The 18,620-nt window shown below is 49.1% G+C and overlaps 1 protein-coding gene across 7 annotated transcripts in view; it reads left to right on the forward strand.

The window, feature by feature from the left end:
• GRAMD1B (GRAM domain containing 1B) overlaps positions 1 to 18,620 on the forward strand; it is a 246,578-nt gene that overhangs the window by 167,208 nt on the left and 60,750 nt on the right. Inside the window, exon 1 of one of the 7 annotated variants that reach the window (XM_047877601.1) lies at positions 1,090 to 1,305. The exons of the other annotated variants lie outside the window; for them this stretch is intronic. Coding sequence (XP_047733557.1) covers positions 1,157 to 1,305 — 149 coding nt within the window. The 5' untranslated portion in view covers positions 1,090 to 1,156. Of the gene's footprint in view, positions 1 to 1,089; positions 1,306 to 18,620 lie in introns of those variants that run through there. 7 annotated transcript variants of the gene reach the window in all.

Raw genomic sequence — 18,620 nt, forward strand, 5'->3', positions numbered from 1 at the left:
AAGCTGCCCGGGTTACATAAAGTGGTAGCAATTGAACCCTGTCTGTGGGAGGAGAGCCCTTGCCCCACCCCTCCCCTGCATTGCCTGCCACCACCCCACACCTCGCCCTTTCCTCCCAACCTCCACCCTCTACCCCCATCTCTTTGTGATTTCTGGATCTTTCATTCATCAGCTTTTGCTCTTCTGGACGAAATACCATGTTTCTCTTGGAGCATCCATTCCTCGGTCAGTTTTCTTTTTGACCCCATCCCCCCTCCTGCAGTCATCTTTCTGACCTTGGCCCCTAAGCCCCACTTTCTTGGGGCTGACTCTCCTGGGGGGGGAATGATTTTGAGAGGCAAATGAGGTCTTGGGTTCCCTGCACGTCAGCAGTTCCTGCCGGATGGATCGCTGAACCTCATTTAGAGCGGCAGCTGTCCCCCCAGGTGCTCTGCCTTTTTCAGAAGACAGCAGGTGCCCAGAGAACCAGCTGGAGGGGGGAGCACGGCCCAGGGCCCCGGGGCACCAAAGTGGCAAAACGGCAGCCGCTGGGCAGGCTGAGCTGGCATTTCTGACCTTTGCGGAGAGAGGGCGTCCTTAAAGGGACAGCGAGCTCTTTTCTTTCCTGGTGGCCGGCTGCCAGTTCAGATGCCAGGGATTTGAAGAGGCCATTGTTCTGGCAGTGGAAGATGGGGGCCCAGACCGCCCAGTCTTTTTTTCTTTTCCCGTTACCAACCGCGTGTCCCCCTCTGATGTGCAGCCTGTCAAGTGTGGAGGGACGGTGAGCTGTCTTCAGTCACCCACCCTCCCCTCCTCCTCCGCAGTCAGAAGGCAGCCTCAGTCACCAAGGCTAAAGAACAGACTAGCCCTCACACAGCCTCCGGCTCCCCCTCCCCCAGGGCAGCCGCTCTAGTGGAGAATGAATGGTCTCTGCAGGCTGCAGTGAGGTGCCCCATGAGTTGTTTACTTGTCCAGGTGAAGCAACAGGACTGGTTTTCTACAAAGTGCCTTTTGTGAACCGCCGTCACTGGAACCACCTTAGGTGCTTGTTACAACTGTACGTTCTAGGTTCCGGTTCTAGAACCTCCGGGGCCCCAGAATCTGAATAGCAACAAGCACACCACAGCTTGAGAACCACTAACTCAGTACTTTGGACACCTGGCTGGCCATCTGAATCATGTGGGGACATGTGGAATCAGACTGTCTGGGTGGGGCTCATGAATTTGAGCAAGGGAGCCTCTCTTTAGTGGTTAAGAGCAGATACCCTGGAGCTGGTGCACTGGGTTTGAATCCTGGCCCCACCAGCTACTATCTCTATGATCTTGGGTAAGTTCCTCAAGCTCTCTTGTGACTCAGTTTTCTAACCTGGAATATAGGGATAATCTAGTATGTGCTGCATAGGGTGATTATGAGAATTAACAGAGTTGATGTTTATAGAGTTCTTACAATAGAATTAACACATTAGTAGCACCATATACGTTTTTTGTGGAATCTTTTTTTTGTCTGTCTTTCTTTCTTTCTTTCTTTCTTTCTTTCTTTCTTTCTTTCTTTCTTTCTTTCTTTCTTTCTTCAATAAGCTGATCATCCAGGTCAGAGATCATGATTTGAATAGTCTTTTAGTGGCAAAGTCCCCTGGCTAAGCTGGCCTTGTAGTCTTCAGTAAATGACTGGCAGTTCTCAGGTGCATCTCCGTGACTCGCTCTGAAAAGGCCGGCCTACCATTGCCCTGCCCTATAGAGTAAGGAGAAAAATCCCTGCCTGGCTTCCACCTCTAGGAGAGGTGATGTGGATAAGGATTGGAATGCTATCACAAGAAAGGCCAGAGGCCACATCTATAAGGCTGACTGACCTCTTCAGAGGGAATTGAAGGATGGGAAAACAAACTCAGGCCAGAAATAGCTAGACATAAATACAAGGTATTATAATTACTGTCCACACCCAACTCGGTCCCCTGAGTTAAATCGAACCGTCTGCACAGCTTTCCTGACCTCAAGGAAGGAGAATGGACAGAAGTGTCCGTGGTGGGCTCAGCAGGGGTGGGGTGGGGTGGGGTGGTGTGTAACCAAGGGTACATGGGAGGCGCCACCCTCAGGGGCACCACTGAGCCAAAATAGGCACTAGGGTTGAGCATGCAAACAAGTTTTTATTATAACTTTTTGGTTTTTCAAAACCGTTACTTTTCTGGAAATGATCCTGTTGGACTCGAGTTTTCCACGTTAAGTATCCAGCTCAGGGCTGCGTTTTCTTCCTGTGCTCTGTCATTTCTCTTTGCACTCAGGGGTCAGATTTCTCTGGCTGCTTGTGGACATGGCGTGAGGTCGAGGAGGTGGGGGGAGAGACACCCAGCCTGGGAGGACTGGGCTCTTCTACTTCTACCTGGCCCCTACCTGGCCCCCACTCCTGCCCCAGGGTGTGCTGTGAAATCATCAAGGCCAGACAAAAGGCCGCACGGAGACTAGAGGGTTCTGATGCCATACACCCAGGCAGTGGTATTTTATAGATCCTGATACAAGGGTTTTGGGGGAGTCAAATGCTAGACTATTTAGAAGAAAACAAGCCAGTCCTCTGGGGCACGTCTCGTGGATGTTTTCCATCTTGATTGCAAATGTCAGCATACAGGGAACGCGGCAGTGGGCAGAGTTTTCCTAGCATCCACTCACTCCTACTGGAGCATATTTTACAAGATTTCCAGGAAGCTTCACAGGACCATTTGTGTTCCGGGGGGGAGGGGGGAGGTGGTTTTGATACCTTTGGTGGCTCAGAGACCCACAGTGATGTGCAGGAGCAGGACCTCAGTGGATGGAGAGACTAATTTTGTCAGCCTCCCCCAGGAGAAGGATTTGGCCACCTGCCCTATCACTTAAGAATATTGATTCATCATTTTGGAAGCCAATGGAAAAGTTCCATTTTTTCCCCCCCTTCCTTCTCTTCAGAGGAGCTGCAGGGGAGATCACTGCTTTGGGTGAGGATCTGAGCTGAGTGAGATCAAAAGGCCTTTCTATGCTGGGGCTGGGTAGAGGCTGTGGATGTTATTTTTGGCCCCTAACAGTAGAGGAAGACCGTACCTCTCGGTCTGGGGAAGAAGAACGTACAGAATTGAAACAGATGGAGATCCCCAGTGGTTTTCCCTACAAAAAGTGGAAGACTGTGTGCTCTTTGACACGCTGGAGCCTCACTGGACATCATCTACTACTCGGGCCCGCTTTGCCACAGATGCGGACTGCGGATGAGTTGGGAGGTTTGGGAAGGTCATCTGGACCCTCCTGGAGGAGATGGGGATGTGAAACCAGCAGCCTGACTAGGAACTCACCCTCTGTGAGCCAGCCTCTTAACAATGTGTGGCTGCCACAACTCTTAGGATATCCCCTCGTATTCCAAACCCAGTTATGCTACCCGGTAACTTCCCTTTGGAGAAACAAAAAAAAAAAAATAAGGCTCCTCCGTTGGCTTTCTTTCTTCCCTCCTTCTTTTCAAATAGGGGACGCCCTGCTTGCTCTGAGGCATTTGTCCTACAGTCTAAATATCTAATTACTCTGCTGTTTTGTGTAGGGCAGACCCACGCTGTCTTATTTATCTTGTCTGACCAGTAGACCTTGTAAAGTGTGGCAGTATTTCTAGGTACACTCCTACCAGTATTATTTGGGGGAAGTTGATTACCTCTTCCACTTGCTTCTGTCGATGAGGCCCACGTTTGTTTATTTTTTTGACGTGTATTTATATTTGAGACAGAGAGTGCATGTTCGGGGGGGAGGGGCAGAGAGAGACAGAAACAGAATCCGAAGCAGGCTCCCGGCTCCGAGCTGTGGGGCTTGAACTCACGAGCTGTGAGATCACGACCTGAGCTGAAGTTGGACGCTTGAACCGACTGAGCCACCCAGGCGCCCCTGCGAATTTATTTTAATTATTCTCAGAGCCACCTTGTAGTTTGGGTCCGTGCCAAGCTTTGGTCTTTGCCCACCAGTAACTAGCCTTCCACACTCCTTCAAGCTTTGGAGAAGAAAGGTCCTTGCCAGCAGGCCAGTGGCTTATTCTGCACCCCTGCCTCCTGCTTTAGTCAGCCTCGTGTCTGGGGCGCGTGGCTGAAGGGTCAACACTGTGTGGACTGTGAGAAGGGAATTTGGTTGTGGTGAGATTTAATTTGGTCGGAGGGTGTTGTACTGCCAGGATGTCCTAGCATATGCGGGTAAGTGTCACCAGCCTGCCAGTCAGCTGCCTGCCTCCTTCTCTTCTGCCCCTACCTGTCCCCCCCCCCCACACCCCCCATGAGGTTTTGACTGGTCAGGCAGTGCCGAAACTCTCTAATGAGGATTGGCTTGGAGTTTGGAGAGAGAACCTGCCAGCTGCTCAGAACAGCTTTTTAGCTCTTCTCTGGAGAGGCTGGAGGTGCAGAGGTAGGAAGAGGAGAGGCAGTTAGTTAGTTCAAGGCGGTGATGTGGCTAGAAGGGAGAAAGTAGAAAGGGACTAGGACCCAGGAGCTCACGGCTTGGGTCACTGGCCCTGTCTGCTTTAATAGGTCAGCATTAGTGCCTTTTCCTGTTCTGCCCGCCCGCCCCCCCCCCCCCCCCCCCCCCCCCCGCCGTGGTCACAGAGCTCATCTCTTTGTTCTTAATTAGCACTTTGACATGTGTGAGGTGAAGAATGAGGGGGGCATCTAGACCCAACGCCTTCATATACCAGATGGGGAAACTGAGGCCCAGAGGCCCATCCAGGGTCACACGCCAGAGTCCTCTAGGTGCCTAGCCTCCTGAAGGTGGACGCTTTTATAACACGAGTTTGGGATTGCCATATGTCAGTCACTCCTCCATTAGCCTGCATTGTCCTCATCTAGAATCAAGTGTATATTGGGTCCCTGCCTAGGAGGGGGGCCCATCTTGGGAGCAATAGCATTAGCAGCCCAGCGAGACCCTTTGGGGAGGGTGACTGAGCAGGCTGACTGCCACAGCTGGACATGTATGGGGAAAATGGAGTCCATACTTCTGTGCCACCCCATGGCAAGAGAGATGATGGAAATTCTCCCAATGCCCTTTTAGTGACTTCCTGGAGACTCAGGGTTGATTTTTAGGAGGAGCTAGGTCACAATGCTTGAAAACTGAGCTGCGGGGCTTTGCTTGCCACCTGCTTTTTCGGTCTTGCCTGGCCCCACTGGCCAACCAAGCTTCTAAGACACATGGGCGTGCATAGCGAACGGGAGGCAACAGCAGAGTCTCTAGCATGGCCCAAAGACCTCCCATCTGGGGGCAGTCATTGCTTTGACTAGGATTTCTTCTTAACTCATCACGATCCCCACCCCCTTCTGCCCTAACGTGGCACTCTTCCTGTCTTTCTCGCTAGCACCCAGTGTTGTGCCTAGCAGTGCGATTTTCATGATGTCCGCTCCATTAGCCACCCAAGCTTCCTGGTTCTTTAAGCTAAACAGACAGTGGGTAGGGGGTGGAGGGAGGTGGAGGGATGGTCATGTTGCCCACGCCTTTGGCCAGTGGCAGGAGGGACTCAAGTTCTCTTCTTAAGTACATGTCAACATCTTAACTGGGGCACCGGCAAGCAGGTTTCCCTCTTAAAGACCTTAATCCAGGATTAAAGAGAGGTCAGTTACCTCTGCAGAGAGGTGATTAGTCTCCCCTAATATCCTGTAGGGGACAGAGGTAGAAGGCCTACAATGGTTATCTGCCTTTCCCAGGGGGGGCCAGAACTCTCTAGACATCCCAGACTTGTACTGAATTCCTGAGTCTTGAGATTTGGCCATTTCCTTACACTTGAGCAGCGCGTCTCTCAGCACCTCCCTGTTCACACACATTCCTTCATGGTAATTGGGGTATGTCTTAGGTTGGAAAGAGACTCTGGAAAGGACTCAGACAAATTAGCCTTGCGGGAGCTTTATTGGGAAATGGCTCTTGGGAACAGACCTGTAAGTAAGTGACCGAATCAGAATTGGACAGAGGAAGAAGTTAAACTTTAACGAACTTGCAGGAGGCTTTGACCGGTTCCGTGAAAAGCTCTGGCTCTGGAGTGGCCTCGCAGAGTTATCCCAAATTGAGGCAAAGGAGCAGGATTTCATGACCTCTTGGGGACGGATTGTCCATTAGGTGTGATCTGTCTTTACGGAGAAGGCATTATTCTTCGGTGAGGCTGTTCTCTTTGGTCAAGGGCAGTTCAGATCTGGGAAAGCGAATGCCTGTTTCTGGGAGGCAGAATTACCACTACATGATAATATTCCTGCATGTGTCTAGGACCCAGGGACTTGCACTTGACCTTACTTACATCTTCTCTTCCTCCCAGTCACCCTTTTGTGCAACAGGTGTTATCTCCCTTTGACAGAGAGGGTCACATGTGGAGGGTCTGAGGGTAGCTGGTGGCAGACCATATCCAGAACTCGGTGACTGGGTGGCGGAAAGAACACTGGACTGAGTGGTCTGTGTCATTGTTTAATCCTCTTCCATGCTAACCTGTGTTAACCCGGGGATTGAGGGCTCAGTTAAACTTAAAACTACTTAATTTGCATAATTAAGTAATTAGATGAGCTCTGTGCCCATGTTTTAAAGGGCTCCAGCCTTGCTTGTGGCCACCCTCCTCGCAGTCTCTTGTTCAGGACCTTCTTGCTTGAGCAGTTATAATTGCCTGGAAAGAGGACAACTTGCTTTTTTCTGTTAGGTGACCTTCCATTTGGCCCTTTGGACTCCAGCCCCACCTGATACCTCTTTGCCCTTTCTTCTTCGATGTCTCTGTGGCTTCTGGACCCTGCGTTGATTCCTGCCCCTACCTGCTTCCCACAGAGTCATGATCAGAGATGATTTCATTTATCCCCAATCCCATTTTTTTCCTCTTCGGGAATCAACTCCAGTTAGTTGCCTGGAACTTTCTGCCCACAAGGTGTAGTGTTCCGATCATGTGCTTTCTCAGCGGGGGTGGGGGACAGAACAGTCTGATGCCGGCCACCTTGTATAGATTCTTGCTGTGGCCACTGAGCACCTGCCCAGATTCTATAAATCTAGGAGGAGAAATTTTCACTGCATTGAAGAATATCACCAAACTTACCCAAACTTGTCCTCTCTCTCTTTTTTTTTAATTTTTTTTTTTTGATGTTTCATTTATTTTTGAGAGACAGAGAGACAGTGACCGTGTGAGTGGGGAAGGGGCAGAAAGAGAGGGAGACACAGAATACGAAGCAGGCTCCAGGCTCTAAGCTGTCAGCACAGAGCCCAATGCAGGGCTCGAACTCACAGACCGCCAGATCATGACCTGAGCGGAAGCTGGATGCTTAACCGGTTGAGCCACCCAGGCACCCCCATCCTGTCTTTTAAAAAGAGTGATTTTCAAAACCAGAAGAATAGAGCAAATGTAACTGGGTGGAATTAAAACCCAAATATCAGAGAAAAGAACAGAGGGCAATTTTGACTTTCTTAAAACTTGCTTAAGTCTCTAGTCCTTGATGAGAGACATCTCAGGTGTACCGAATAAACTTGCAGATGTGCTCATAATCTTTTTTCTCTTCTGTGAAATTGGTCAAATTCTCTTCTGTGAAATTGGAATAATAAGATTAACTGAGATATAACCCAATGTAACCTTCATAATGTGCCTAGAACAAGACCTGGCATGTAGTTCTCAATGAGTATCAGTTCTGATTATTAGTTGGAAAATCATTAAAAGAGAGGAAAAAATGTCTTAGATTAAAATAATTAATTTCTGGGGAATTCAGATTATTAGACTATACTTTCAGAAGTAATTTCTCTGTATATTTTGAAAGTTTATTTATTTATGTTGAGCGGGGAAGGGGCAGAGAGAGAAGGAGAGAACATCCCAAGCAGGCTCTGTGGAGCCTGATACAGGGCTCGATCCTACGAACTGTGAGATCATGACCTGAGCCGAAATCAAGAGGTGGATGCTTAACCAGCTGAACCACCCAAGCGCCCCAGAAATAATTTCTGTATTACATTACTAGAGAATTAAGGTTGAAGTCATACAGACCAGTGGTATCTAAATTTTTGCTGCATTTGCAGTCACCTGGAGATCTTTAAAAACATCCCCAGACATTCTGATGTAATTGGTAGGAGGTGTGTCTGTGCACTGGGAATGTGTAAAAACGTCTAGGTGATTCTGAAGTATGGCAAAGTTTGGGAACCATTTCCATTTGGAAAAGAAAAAGGTGATACTCAGAAAAGCTAATTCTTCTGTTTGTGTAGGATTAGGAGAAAATTGGGAGAAGGGGGTTGGCGGGCATGGCGAACGGGGCTTTCTTTGACTAATATATAGAAGGAGCCCTAAGCCCTGAAAGTTCTGTTCCCAGTGGGCTAGGGGCTAGGTCTTCTTATCCGACTGCCCAGAGCCTATGTGGCTTTTATAGCCGCTAAAGACTGGGCACTGGCTCAGTGGGGGCACAGGCTCTCCACAGAACGAGAGCAGAGCCATGTTAGAACTGCCCGCACCCTCAGCGCCTTCCCCCATGTCTTGCTTCAGGTTTTAATTACATAGACATCTCTGCTCCTCATGTGAGAGATGCAGTATTAATGCGATGTCTTGGGTTACAGCTGGGTCACAGGCAATCAATATACCCTTTCGGACACCCCCGACCCAGCTTCCGTGGTTTAAAGTCTGAGCTGGGGGAACTCAGGGCAGGGCGGAAGCGTGCGGATTGTCAGTTCTCTTGCATGCGTGGTTCATAACACGTGGGCAATATCCTGAGCGTTAAATCTGGAACGAGTTGTTTAGTGGGGTCTTTGGAGCATCTGTCGACCAGGGCACCCCAGCTCTTGTGCACTACAGAGACCAGTTTGAAAGACCCTTCATGGTGGCCCCTTGTCGTATTTTGATTTCTTTGGGTATATGTGGACTTCTCTGGCTAACAATTTAACTTCTTCCTTCTCCTGTTCCATCTTTGTGAAAGATTGATGTGTTTGTACGTCCCATTCGCACTGCCTTGGCCCTTTGTCGCTCTTTGCAGCCAGTTGATGGAGGCAGCATTTCAGCGTGGATGACTGTGGAGTCAAGAGTGCTGAGAGACCTATCCTGGCTTCTCGGTCCACTGTCTCTGTGACCTGAGGAAATTATTTAAACTCTGAGTTATCTCCCTGTAAAGTAGGGTCGATGGGAAGAGGAAATGAAGGAACACATTCTAAATCCACAAAATCTCCATCTGGCTCATAGAATGCTCTTAGGTACTTTTAGCCATTATTACTGCGTCACTTGAGGGCGGGGACGGTGCTTCTTTTCGCTCATTGCTGTGGCAGTGTATCAGTGAGCCTTCTGTCAAGAGACAGCACAGCCGTGAGTTGAACAGGGATGATATAACGTTGAGAATCATTAACAGGTAAACAGAAGGCTCTAAAGAACGTAGGAATAACAGATGTAGGGAGCAGCCACCACCTTTAGGATTGAGGCAGAGAACCCAACGAAGGAAAACACCTACAAGGGTGATCCCCATGCAAAGGTGGAGATCCACGTTCACTGGAGACAGTGTGGGGGTGGCCCAGTGTGGGGGTGGCCCAGTGTGTGGCACAGAAGGTTGTTGAGGTGCCGCAGGCTGGGGCTGGTAAACAGGCAAGTGCCCACTAGGGGCGCCAGTGAGGCTTATTAGGCCAGTGGAGTGTTCACCAGGTACAGCTCCAGCATCATGAGGCAGGGCAAAGAAGAGTGGATTTGGACCCGAGGGGGCAATAAATGGATAACTGGCCTGAGTAGGAGCAATGGGACTTGACTTGCAGTGTCATTTCAAGGGCTAAATGCAATATCATGATTGTAACTGCTTTTGGTTAAGTGCAGTTACTTAAAAAAAAAATTTGGGGGCGCCTGGGTGGCGCAGTCGGTTAAGTGTCCGACTTCAGCCAGGTCACGATCTCGCGGTCCGTGAGTTCGAGCCCCGCGTCAGGCTCTGGGCTGATGGCTCAGAGCCTGGAGCCTGTTTCCGATTCTGTGTCTCCCTCTCTCTCTGCCCCTCCCCCGTTCATGCTCTGTCTCTCTCTGTCCCAAAAATAAATAAACGTTGAAAAAAAAAATTTTTAAAAAAAATTTGTTTTTTTAAGATTTATTTATTCTTGAGAGACAGAGACAGAGACAAAGCACAAACGGGAGAGGGGCAGAGAGAGGGAGATACAATCTGAAGCAGGCTCCAGGCTCTGAGCTGTCGGCACAGAGCCTGACGTGGGGCTTGAACCCACGAACCACAAGATTGTGACCTGAGCCGAAGTCGGACGCTTAACTGACTGAACCACCCAGGTGCCCCAAGTGCAGTAACTTTTGAAGTGACTTTTACTTCATAGGTGTTTGTTTATGGAGGTAGCATGGTGTGGTGAAAACATAGGTTTTAGAAATACCTATGTGACCTTGGATAAGGATAGGCTTTTTTTTTTCTTCTAAGTTTTATTTATTTTCAGAGAGAGAGAGAGCATGTGAGCAGGGGAGGGGCAGGGAGAGAGAGAGATTGAGAGAGAGAGAGAGAGAGAGAGAGAGAATATCCCAAGGAGGCTCTGCACTGCCAGCATAGAGCCCAGTGTGGGGCTCAAACCCACAAACCGTGAGATCATGACCTGAGCCAAAGTCTGACACTCAACCAACTGAACCAGGATAGTTTTCTATATTTAGTTTTCTCATCAGATTAAAAAGAAGTTTTACAAGTAAATAAGATATGTGCCTAGCACATGGTAGATTCTCAGTAAATGTCCTATCTCTATTCCTTTTCCTTCCTTGGTTTGCCAAACACTTCAGGGATCTCCTAGATTAGCACCTGTATTTTGGATGATGGTGGTAGTAATGTAATCGGGTTCACTTCAGTCGATCATTCCCCATAATTCAAGAAATTCAGATTTAGTTAAAATGAAAGTACTACTTAAAAAAGTCTTTTGTTTTCATTGGGATGGGAGTAGAGTTCAAAGACAGAATAGGACCTTATCCTTTGTCTCCCATTTTTGTCAACAACAATTACTAAGTGCTTGAGGTGAACAAGATACTAGGTGCACGCCAACCTTCTTTCTATAGAATGTGATTGACCGGGACTATGTCGAGTGGGACCGGATTGGATTTGCAGGTGCACCTTAACTTCTCTTTCTTCCCCCGATTCCTCCAGGGTGCTCTTTGGAAAGTGCTTTTGATATTGCACAGGACTCAGAAAACCTCTTTGCCTCTTCAAAAACAGAAACTAATGTCAGCTTTCCATATCTTTAAGGGAAAGGTTTAATTCAGAAAAAGATACCTACTTTCACCTCCCATTTCCTAAATTCATTTACAGAAAAGCAGTTTGGGAATTTTGGTGCCAAATAGCTCAGCTGTTAAAAGGCGGAGGTTGAGTCTGGGGGTGTCAGTTGCATCTGCAGAAAGCCGGTTTGCTCCTTTCGGATCACCGGTCTTCGATCTCTGAGACTCAGCGGCCTCTGCAGAGTTTGTGCTGTGACTTTCAGGGACGACGAGAAAGCAGTGCAAATCTAGTAAGCCCTCTTAGCACAAGAAGGCTCCTGCCTGCCCCCCCCCCCCCCCAATGATGTGTCAGTAGCACTTCTTTTCATGCACGATGCAGTGGTTAAGAGTGGGACTCGGGTGGGGGCACCTGGGTGGCTTAGTCGGTTAAGCATCCCACTTCGGCTCAGGTCATGATCTCACGGTTCGTGAGTTCAAGCCCCGCGTCGGGCTCTGTGCTGACAGCTCAGAGCCGGGAGCCTGCTTCCAGTTCTGTGTCTCCCTCTCTCTGCCCCTCCCCCACTTGCACTCTCTCTCTCTCTCTCTCTCTCTCTCTCTCTCTCTCTCTCAAAATTAAATAAACATTAAAAATTAAAAAAAAAAAGTGGGACTCGGGTAAGGCAGTCGGGCTTTCAGATACATGTTCTACTGTTTATGAACCGTATGCTATAGGAAAGTTAGCAAACCTGCCACCTCTTAAGTTATTAACCCATCGGAAAAAATGGGGGTGAGAAGTACCTGTTTCATAACATTGTTGGCAGGATTAGATGAGATCGTTCACTTCAGAGACTTAGCAAGTTGCATCACACACAGAAAGTACTCTATTTCTGTTTATTATCAGGTTAATTTTGGTTTTATGTAGCTCAAGTGAGGAGCTTCAAATCATGGAGAAAAGGCTTACATTTTATAACACAGTAGATACAACCCAGATTCTCTGATTTGCTTGCTCTGTAACTTTCCTACTATTCAGTGAGGTCTAGTTGGGGAGCCGCAAAGAACATTCTGACAATGGCAGGGGGCAGAACATGCAGCTTATGGAACTGAGATTTTTCTTAGGTCCAGACTCAGACTCAGTTGAAGGCTTATGAATACCTGTCTCACCACTAGAAGTTCTTTCTTTTTTTCTTTCTTTCTTAAATAGCTATTGTTTTTGACCAATATTGATAATCATGGTATTTTGATTCGTTGGACTGATACTCTGTGTCCGATAATGTGAAAAGCTTGTTACATGTATTTACCTCACTTAATCCTCACAGAGTCCAGTAAGTTTCTGTTCTTTTTTGACTAAAGATTAAGAAGTCTGAAGCTTAGTGAAGCTAACTTTTTTCAAAGGTGACAAAATTAGGAATTGAGAGAGCCAGTATATGAAGTCCGCTTGGTCCGATCTCTCAGCCTGCCCTTTTAACCCACCGCTATTAATCTAAACTGTTGAAGATACTAACACGATAGGGGGATGTGGAGGTGTTTCAGAGGAAAGACGAATTTGTGCATTTTATAGTGGAAGTAGGAAAGCCTCCGAAAAGTTAGTCACACGGTAAGTGAGCCGAGACGAAGGCTGTGGCTGGTTGACTCCACCAACCCCTTGGTTAAGTCTCTTAATAGAGGACAGGACAGTCAGTACAAAGATATTTACCGAGTACCTGTGCTGTACCCAGAACTCCTACATGTTGGAAGGACATGAGAAAAGTAGCCTACAACCTTCTTAGGAAGAGAAAGCTAATGGAGTGAACAAAAGAATCTCCAATTAAGTCCCTTCTAGTTTATAAGGGCAGGGGTGGGGGAGATACCAGCTTTTCTTGGGTGCTGTTCCATGCCTTTGTTTTAGTCCATCATTTTTTCAACAGTATCAGAGAGGAAAGATACTATTGGCTTCTTCAGATGAAGAGGCCGAGTCTGAAATGAGGGGGTGGGGGTGGGGGTAGATGGATTTACACAAGGGTCAGAGAGCCAGAAAGCAGCAAAGCTTAGCTTTGCATGCAGATTCAACTGCACAGTGCAAGCTCTTTCTAAGGAGTAAGAGAAGAGGGGAGGGAGTTGGAAGGTCCAGAGTGAGGAAGGTATTTGAGAAGGGGGCAGGACTTGAGCCAGACAGGTACTGGTGGGTAGAATTGGGGCAGAATTGGTGTCTTGGGGTATTGCTTGTACACCTTTCTTTGGAGTTGAAGGAACTTCCTCTAGGTAACCGAAGTGGAGGCCAGATACCCAAACCTGTGTGCTTCTTGATACAGTGAAAGCACTCTTCTATCGATGGTTGCAGACAGAAACAATCCTGGAAAGGCCTTTCAGGCTGAGCCTTATAGATAAGGCTTGACAGTCCCAGAGTGAGACTTTTTGCCAACAGATGCCCAAGAAGTATTAGCTCCCAGCATGAGTCTGTTGAGCAGGACACGGGGGACATCAATAGATTATAGTTATTATTCACCTTCAGCAGGTTATCCTGTGTAGCTGCAGCAGACAGACAAAACTCTGTCCTTTAGGAATATCCAGAGAGCAAGAATGCATAAACCAGCCCTTTGCTACCCCAGGTGTGGCCTGTGGAATGGCAACATGGGCATCACCTGAGCGTCTGTTAGAAAGGCCAACTCTTGGGCCCTTCCGTAGACGTTAGAATCTGTGGTTTAACAAGATCCTTGGGGGATTAAGGTTTGAGAAACACTGAGCTAACCGCCATCATTCTTTTTGTTATTTGTTTGTTTGGGCTCCCTTGCTACTCTGTCAAAAGGTGATGGTGATGTTCCAGAGGCTCAAGGTCATGCCTGGGGTGTTAGTCAGTTCATTGTCATGGGATTTCTAGTCTGGTGATGATTCCCAGCTCAGCCTTTCTTGCCGCGGGACCATCCACCTTTCCGGGGCTCAGCATCCTTACGTTTGGTGTGGTCATAATGAGGCCTATATAGATGATTGTTGTAGAAAGCAAATTAATGTGAGGGAAAGTGCCTTGCGGGCCGTAGATGACTTTCAAAATATTCATTACTACCCTTGTTGACTAGACTGCCTGCCTCTCAACTGAAAGAACACTTGTCTGGGGGCTTTTGCAGTACCACTGAAATCACTGCGTTTCAGTGAATGGAGAGGACAGAAAAACCTTTTTAAGAGGCGCAGCTTAGGAGTTCAAAAACTCAGATGAGCCTCCTTTGTCATGACTGCAAGTGCTTTACTTGAGTGTTAGTTTCCTTGTCTGTGAGGATCAGCCCGGCTGTCTTGGGAGTCTGGGAGAGGCTACCCTGAAGAGGCCCTCAGCCATTTTCTTGCATAGAGTCTGGTCTCCAGCGCTGCCTTCCTCCTCTCCTGTATTCCCAAGGCTGGGGCCATGAGAGCAGCTGTCATCCTTTGAAAGAGGCAAGGCTCTATTTTGAGCCAGGCGCCTGTGTTTTGATTCAGCGTCACCTCCTTGATACAGGTTGACCTAATAGGCAACACCTGGGAAATAATTGGTGGCAGCAAAGGGCACAGGATCTCCCGGGAGCATCATCTGGCGTTTGGTCCGGTTTGGGGACGGAGGGGAAATCATGCTCGCGGGGCGCCCGGCGGCTCTGTCCTCCAAACTGGCATAAATAATTGAGAGCTGGCAAGCTGACCGCACCAAAGAGTTGCATTATGTAAAGCGGCAGGCGGCAGGGTGTGTGCGCGCTCGCTTGTGCGTGTGCGCGCGTGTGTCGGCGCGCGAGAGGGGTGCGTGTCTGAGTGTGTGTGTGTGTGTGTGTGTGTGTGTGTGTGTGTGCGCGCGCGCGCGCGCGCTCGCGCGCGCGTGCGCCTGTGCGCGTGCGTGCTGGGGCCGGAGAACAGCTGTCTGTGAGGGAGTCGGGGAGAGAAAGGGAGCAAGGGCGAGGGAGAGAGGGACTTCTGTAGCCGTGCGACCACACCGACCACACCAAGTAACAGCCGCGGCGGGAGGGAGGGGGAGAAAATAAAGGGGGAGGGTCATGCTTACAACTCCAGAGCCGTGCGAGACAGCAGAGAAAGGCAGCTCCCCGAGCTTATGAGCACCCCGCCCCCACTCCCTCCCCGGGTAGAAACAGGGCTGCGGGGTGGGCATGGAGGTGAGTGCCCTCCGACGTCCTCAGGGCCCCCGCTCCCCGCCCCCGCCCCCCACTGCCCAATGCATGAATGAATGAGTTCCTCTGCACTGCACTCCACTACCGTTCCTAATGGCTTCCAGGTTAGTGCTAACTGACGCTTGTGTGTGTGTATGTGTCAGTCTATCTTTGTTTTCCTCTGGGCATTTGTTTTGGAGGGGTAGCTCTGCCCCTCCCCCCGCCCCTCCCCATCCGGGGGTCGGGTTGGGGCCCCCCCGGGGGCTGTAAGGAGGAGGACCTGTCTGTCTGGCCATGTGCTTTTTCCAGCTGGCGCAGGCTGCTCAGAGCTGCTGAGAACACAAACCTTTCAAGACAGTAAATCCGGAGTCCATGTTGTTTGCTTCTGTTCTGTGTTGGGGGATCTGGAAGCAGCCAGCGTGACATCATCCTGCAGAGATGCCACATTCTTTTCACCCCCTAGCTTTTCCCTCCCCCCCCCCCTCCTCCTCTGCTTCATAGTAGCACAGCTTGAGCAGACCTTTGGAGCACTGAGCCGTGGGCCCTGGTGGGGTGAAAGGAGGGCTTGAGTTGGGCGGATGGGGTCCCCTTGGCCCAGCAAGACTTATTCAGGGTCCTATAGCTTGGAGAAAGGAGGGCAGAGGGTTGAATTAGCGATGCGTCATGGAGAGCTGGCCGGAGCCTCTGGGGGAGGTGTGGACAGGCCATGTGCTCTCCAGACACCAACTGAGCTCTGGGGTGCCCCTGGTGGGGGTGAGGTGACCAGAGCAGTGGTTAGCAAGGGGGAGGAGGCAGGCCCCCCTCCTAGATGCTGACAGATGCTGCCTCTCCCACGGGGAGAGGACCATGGGATCGATGGATCTGGCTAGCGGAAGGAAAGGACCGGAGGGGAAGTTGATAGCTCCTGTCTCAGAGAAATAAAGAGATTTGTTTATTCTTTGGCTTAGCAGGCATTTGGCTCAGAGATTTGCCATGTGTTTTCAGAAAATAGATACCCAGTGGCTGGTCCTTACTCCCCCGCACCTCCTTGCATTGTTAGTTATTTGCTTGATTTAGGCAAGTAGAGGAGTGGGGAGGAGGGCTTGAAGCTCCCTGTCTTCCTGGGGACTCAGCCAAGCTCTCAGCCAGGGCTGGAGACTGGGAACTTTGCCTCTTCACCTTGCTAAGCCGACTGTGTTCCTGTAGACCCACCCGCTTGCTCTTCTGCTTACTGCCCCACCTCTCTGCCCAGACATCCTTGAGTGGCACACCACGGGTTAAGAAGTTTAGGACCAGAGTGGAAAAAGCTGGCCTTGAAAGAAGGGATGTGGAAAGGGATGTTTTGGGGAGCTGCCCATGACAGAAGAGTGTCACCATCAAGGCCGTGGAAAGTAGTACCCCATGGGGAGAGAATGAAGGAGAGGAACTTTTATCTACTACCTACAAAAAGCTTCCTCTCTTTCCTGGCCCTACAGTTTTCCTCTGCAGGTGGGAGCAAGCCCGGAACCCCTTCCCTCAACTTGTGAAGTCCTCATACACGGGTGGGTGGGTTGGGGCCCCGGGGGTTGATGGAATGTGTCAGAAGAGAAGCAGGCTCCCGGAAACCACCTTTCCAGGGGGCATATATTGTTAGACCGAAGGCTGGCCAACTGTTTCTGTAAAGGGTCAGGTGGTAAATACTTTAGGCTTTGTGGGCCCGTGCTGTTCTCTGTTGAAACGACTCAACTCTGCTTTGTACAGCAGAAGCAGCCACAGGCACAGACGACCTGTGAACGAACACAGGTGGCTGAGTTCCCAATAAAACTTTATTTGTGGACTCTGAAATTTCCATTTCATATAATTTTCACATGTTACAAGGTACTCTTCTTTTCTCCCCTAATCATTTAAAAATGTCAAAACCGTCTCGTGGGTCATACAGAAATGGATGGTGGGCTGCATTTGGCCTGTGGGTCATGGTTTGCTGACCCCGAATTAGACAGTCCTGATGGGAAAGTCCTGAGACCGGTGTGAAGGGAGCAGACAGCCTTCCCTATACATGCGTTTGCACACACGCACCCTTCTGTTCTTGGTTATGGACACGACAGGGCTAGATTCAGGTTTCCTAACGACCTCGGAACCTTACAGTATTGCTTCGGCCAGTTAGGGGAAACTTCAGCTTATCTGTGAGTCAGGCTGTGAGGGTCCAAGGAACAAATGTGTGTGGACTCGGGGGAGAGAAAACATTTTCTAGGGATTTGGCATCCTCAGATGAGAGAATCTCTAAGGGCTGTGGTTTTGCATCTGGCCTGGAGATAATTCATATAAACACATTCAGAGTTGGGATATAGCCTGAGTTGGGGCAAGAACTGGATGGATTCTTCATCATCTCACCGAACTCAGGTTTGTCAGGTTAGGGGGAAAAATGGGGGTGGGGTGTTTCCTGTAGGGATATGCATACGTATGGCATACATGGAGGCACTCTCCTTAGCCTATAGGCTGTAGCCAGAAACTTCGTAAGAGAACAGTGACTAATTCCAGAGTCTCCTGATTCAGAACAGGAATCCAAAAATACATGTTTGCATTCTAATTTCCAGAGCCCATGGGGTGGTGGCTGTGCTCTATTCTGAGCTGATCAGAGAGCACTTCTCTGTGGGATTACAATGCCTGGGCTCCAGAGTGTAAGGGGGATTGGGATGAACTGGAATGAGCCCAGCCAGTGGCTGTGGGGTCCATAGCCATGCTGTACAAGGGATGCTGGAGGGACTGGCAGGTCTGGAGGAGAAAAGACTGAGCGAGCATGCGAGCCGTGTGCAGATTGCACGTGTAAAAGGAATTAGATTATTCTATGTCTGCCGGGAGAGCAGAAATGGGACCTTTGGTAGGAAGCCACAGGAAACAGTTTGAGCTTAAAATAAAAAGAGTTGTCCAAAGGTGAAATGAACTGCATGATCAATTAATGACTTCTCTGTCACTTGAGGTATAATCTAAACAGAGATTTGGAGAGATTGTAGGAGAAATGATTTTTCACTCCTGAAAATAGGTTTGAGGAATTGGAATCATTCCACCCAAAGAAAGGAGTATGGGAACTGAGAAAGGGTTCTAGCTAATGAACTGACCTCGAGTTCCGGAAAGCTGGAATAAGAGAAAGTGGTATTAAATGCATTTTACTAGACTTTTGTTTTCATCGTAAGGAACTTCCTGAACGATCGCAGAGGGCAGTGAGAAGGATCACAAAGGGGAGCCTTGGCATTTTGTACCTCGGATATATGCTAAAGTAGGGTGAAGCCTCTTGGGTGATTTGGGTGTTTCTGTTTGCCTGCAGCCAGACATATTGGCTGACCTCTTACAGTCTTCTTTGTTCTAAAATTTTCTGTAATTTTAACATAATGGTTGTTCTTCAGCCTGTTTCTGTTTGATCTCCAGCAGAAAAGGAAATCAGAACTGGATTTGAATCCATAGAAGTCTGGAAAGGATTCGCCGCACTTGGTT

The sequence above is a fragment of the Prionailurus viverrinus genome, chromosome D1 (genome assembly GCF_022837055.1).
Source record: "Prionailurus viverrinus isolate Anna chromosome D1, UM_Priviv_1.0, whole genome shotgun sequence".
NCBI classification, from domain to species: Eukaryota; Metazoa; Chordata; class Mammalia; order Carnivora; family Felidae; genus Prionailurus; species Prionailurus viverrinus.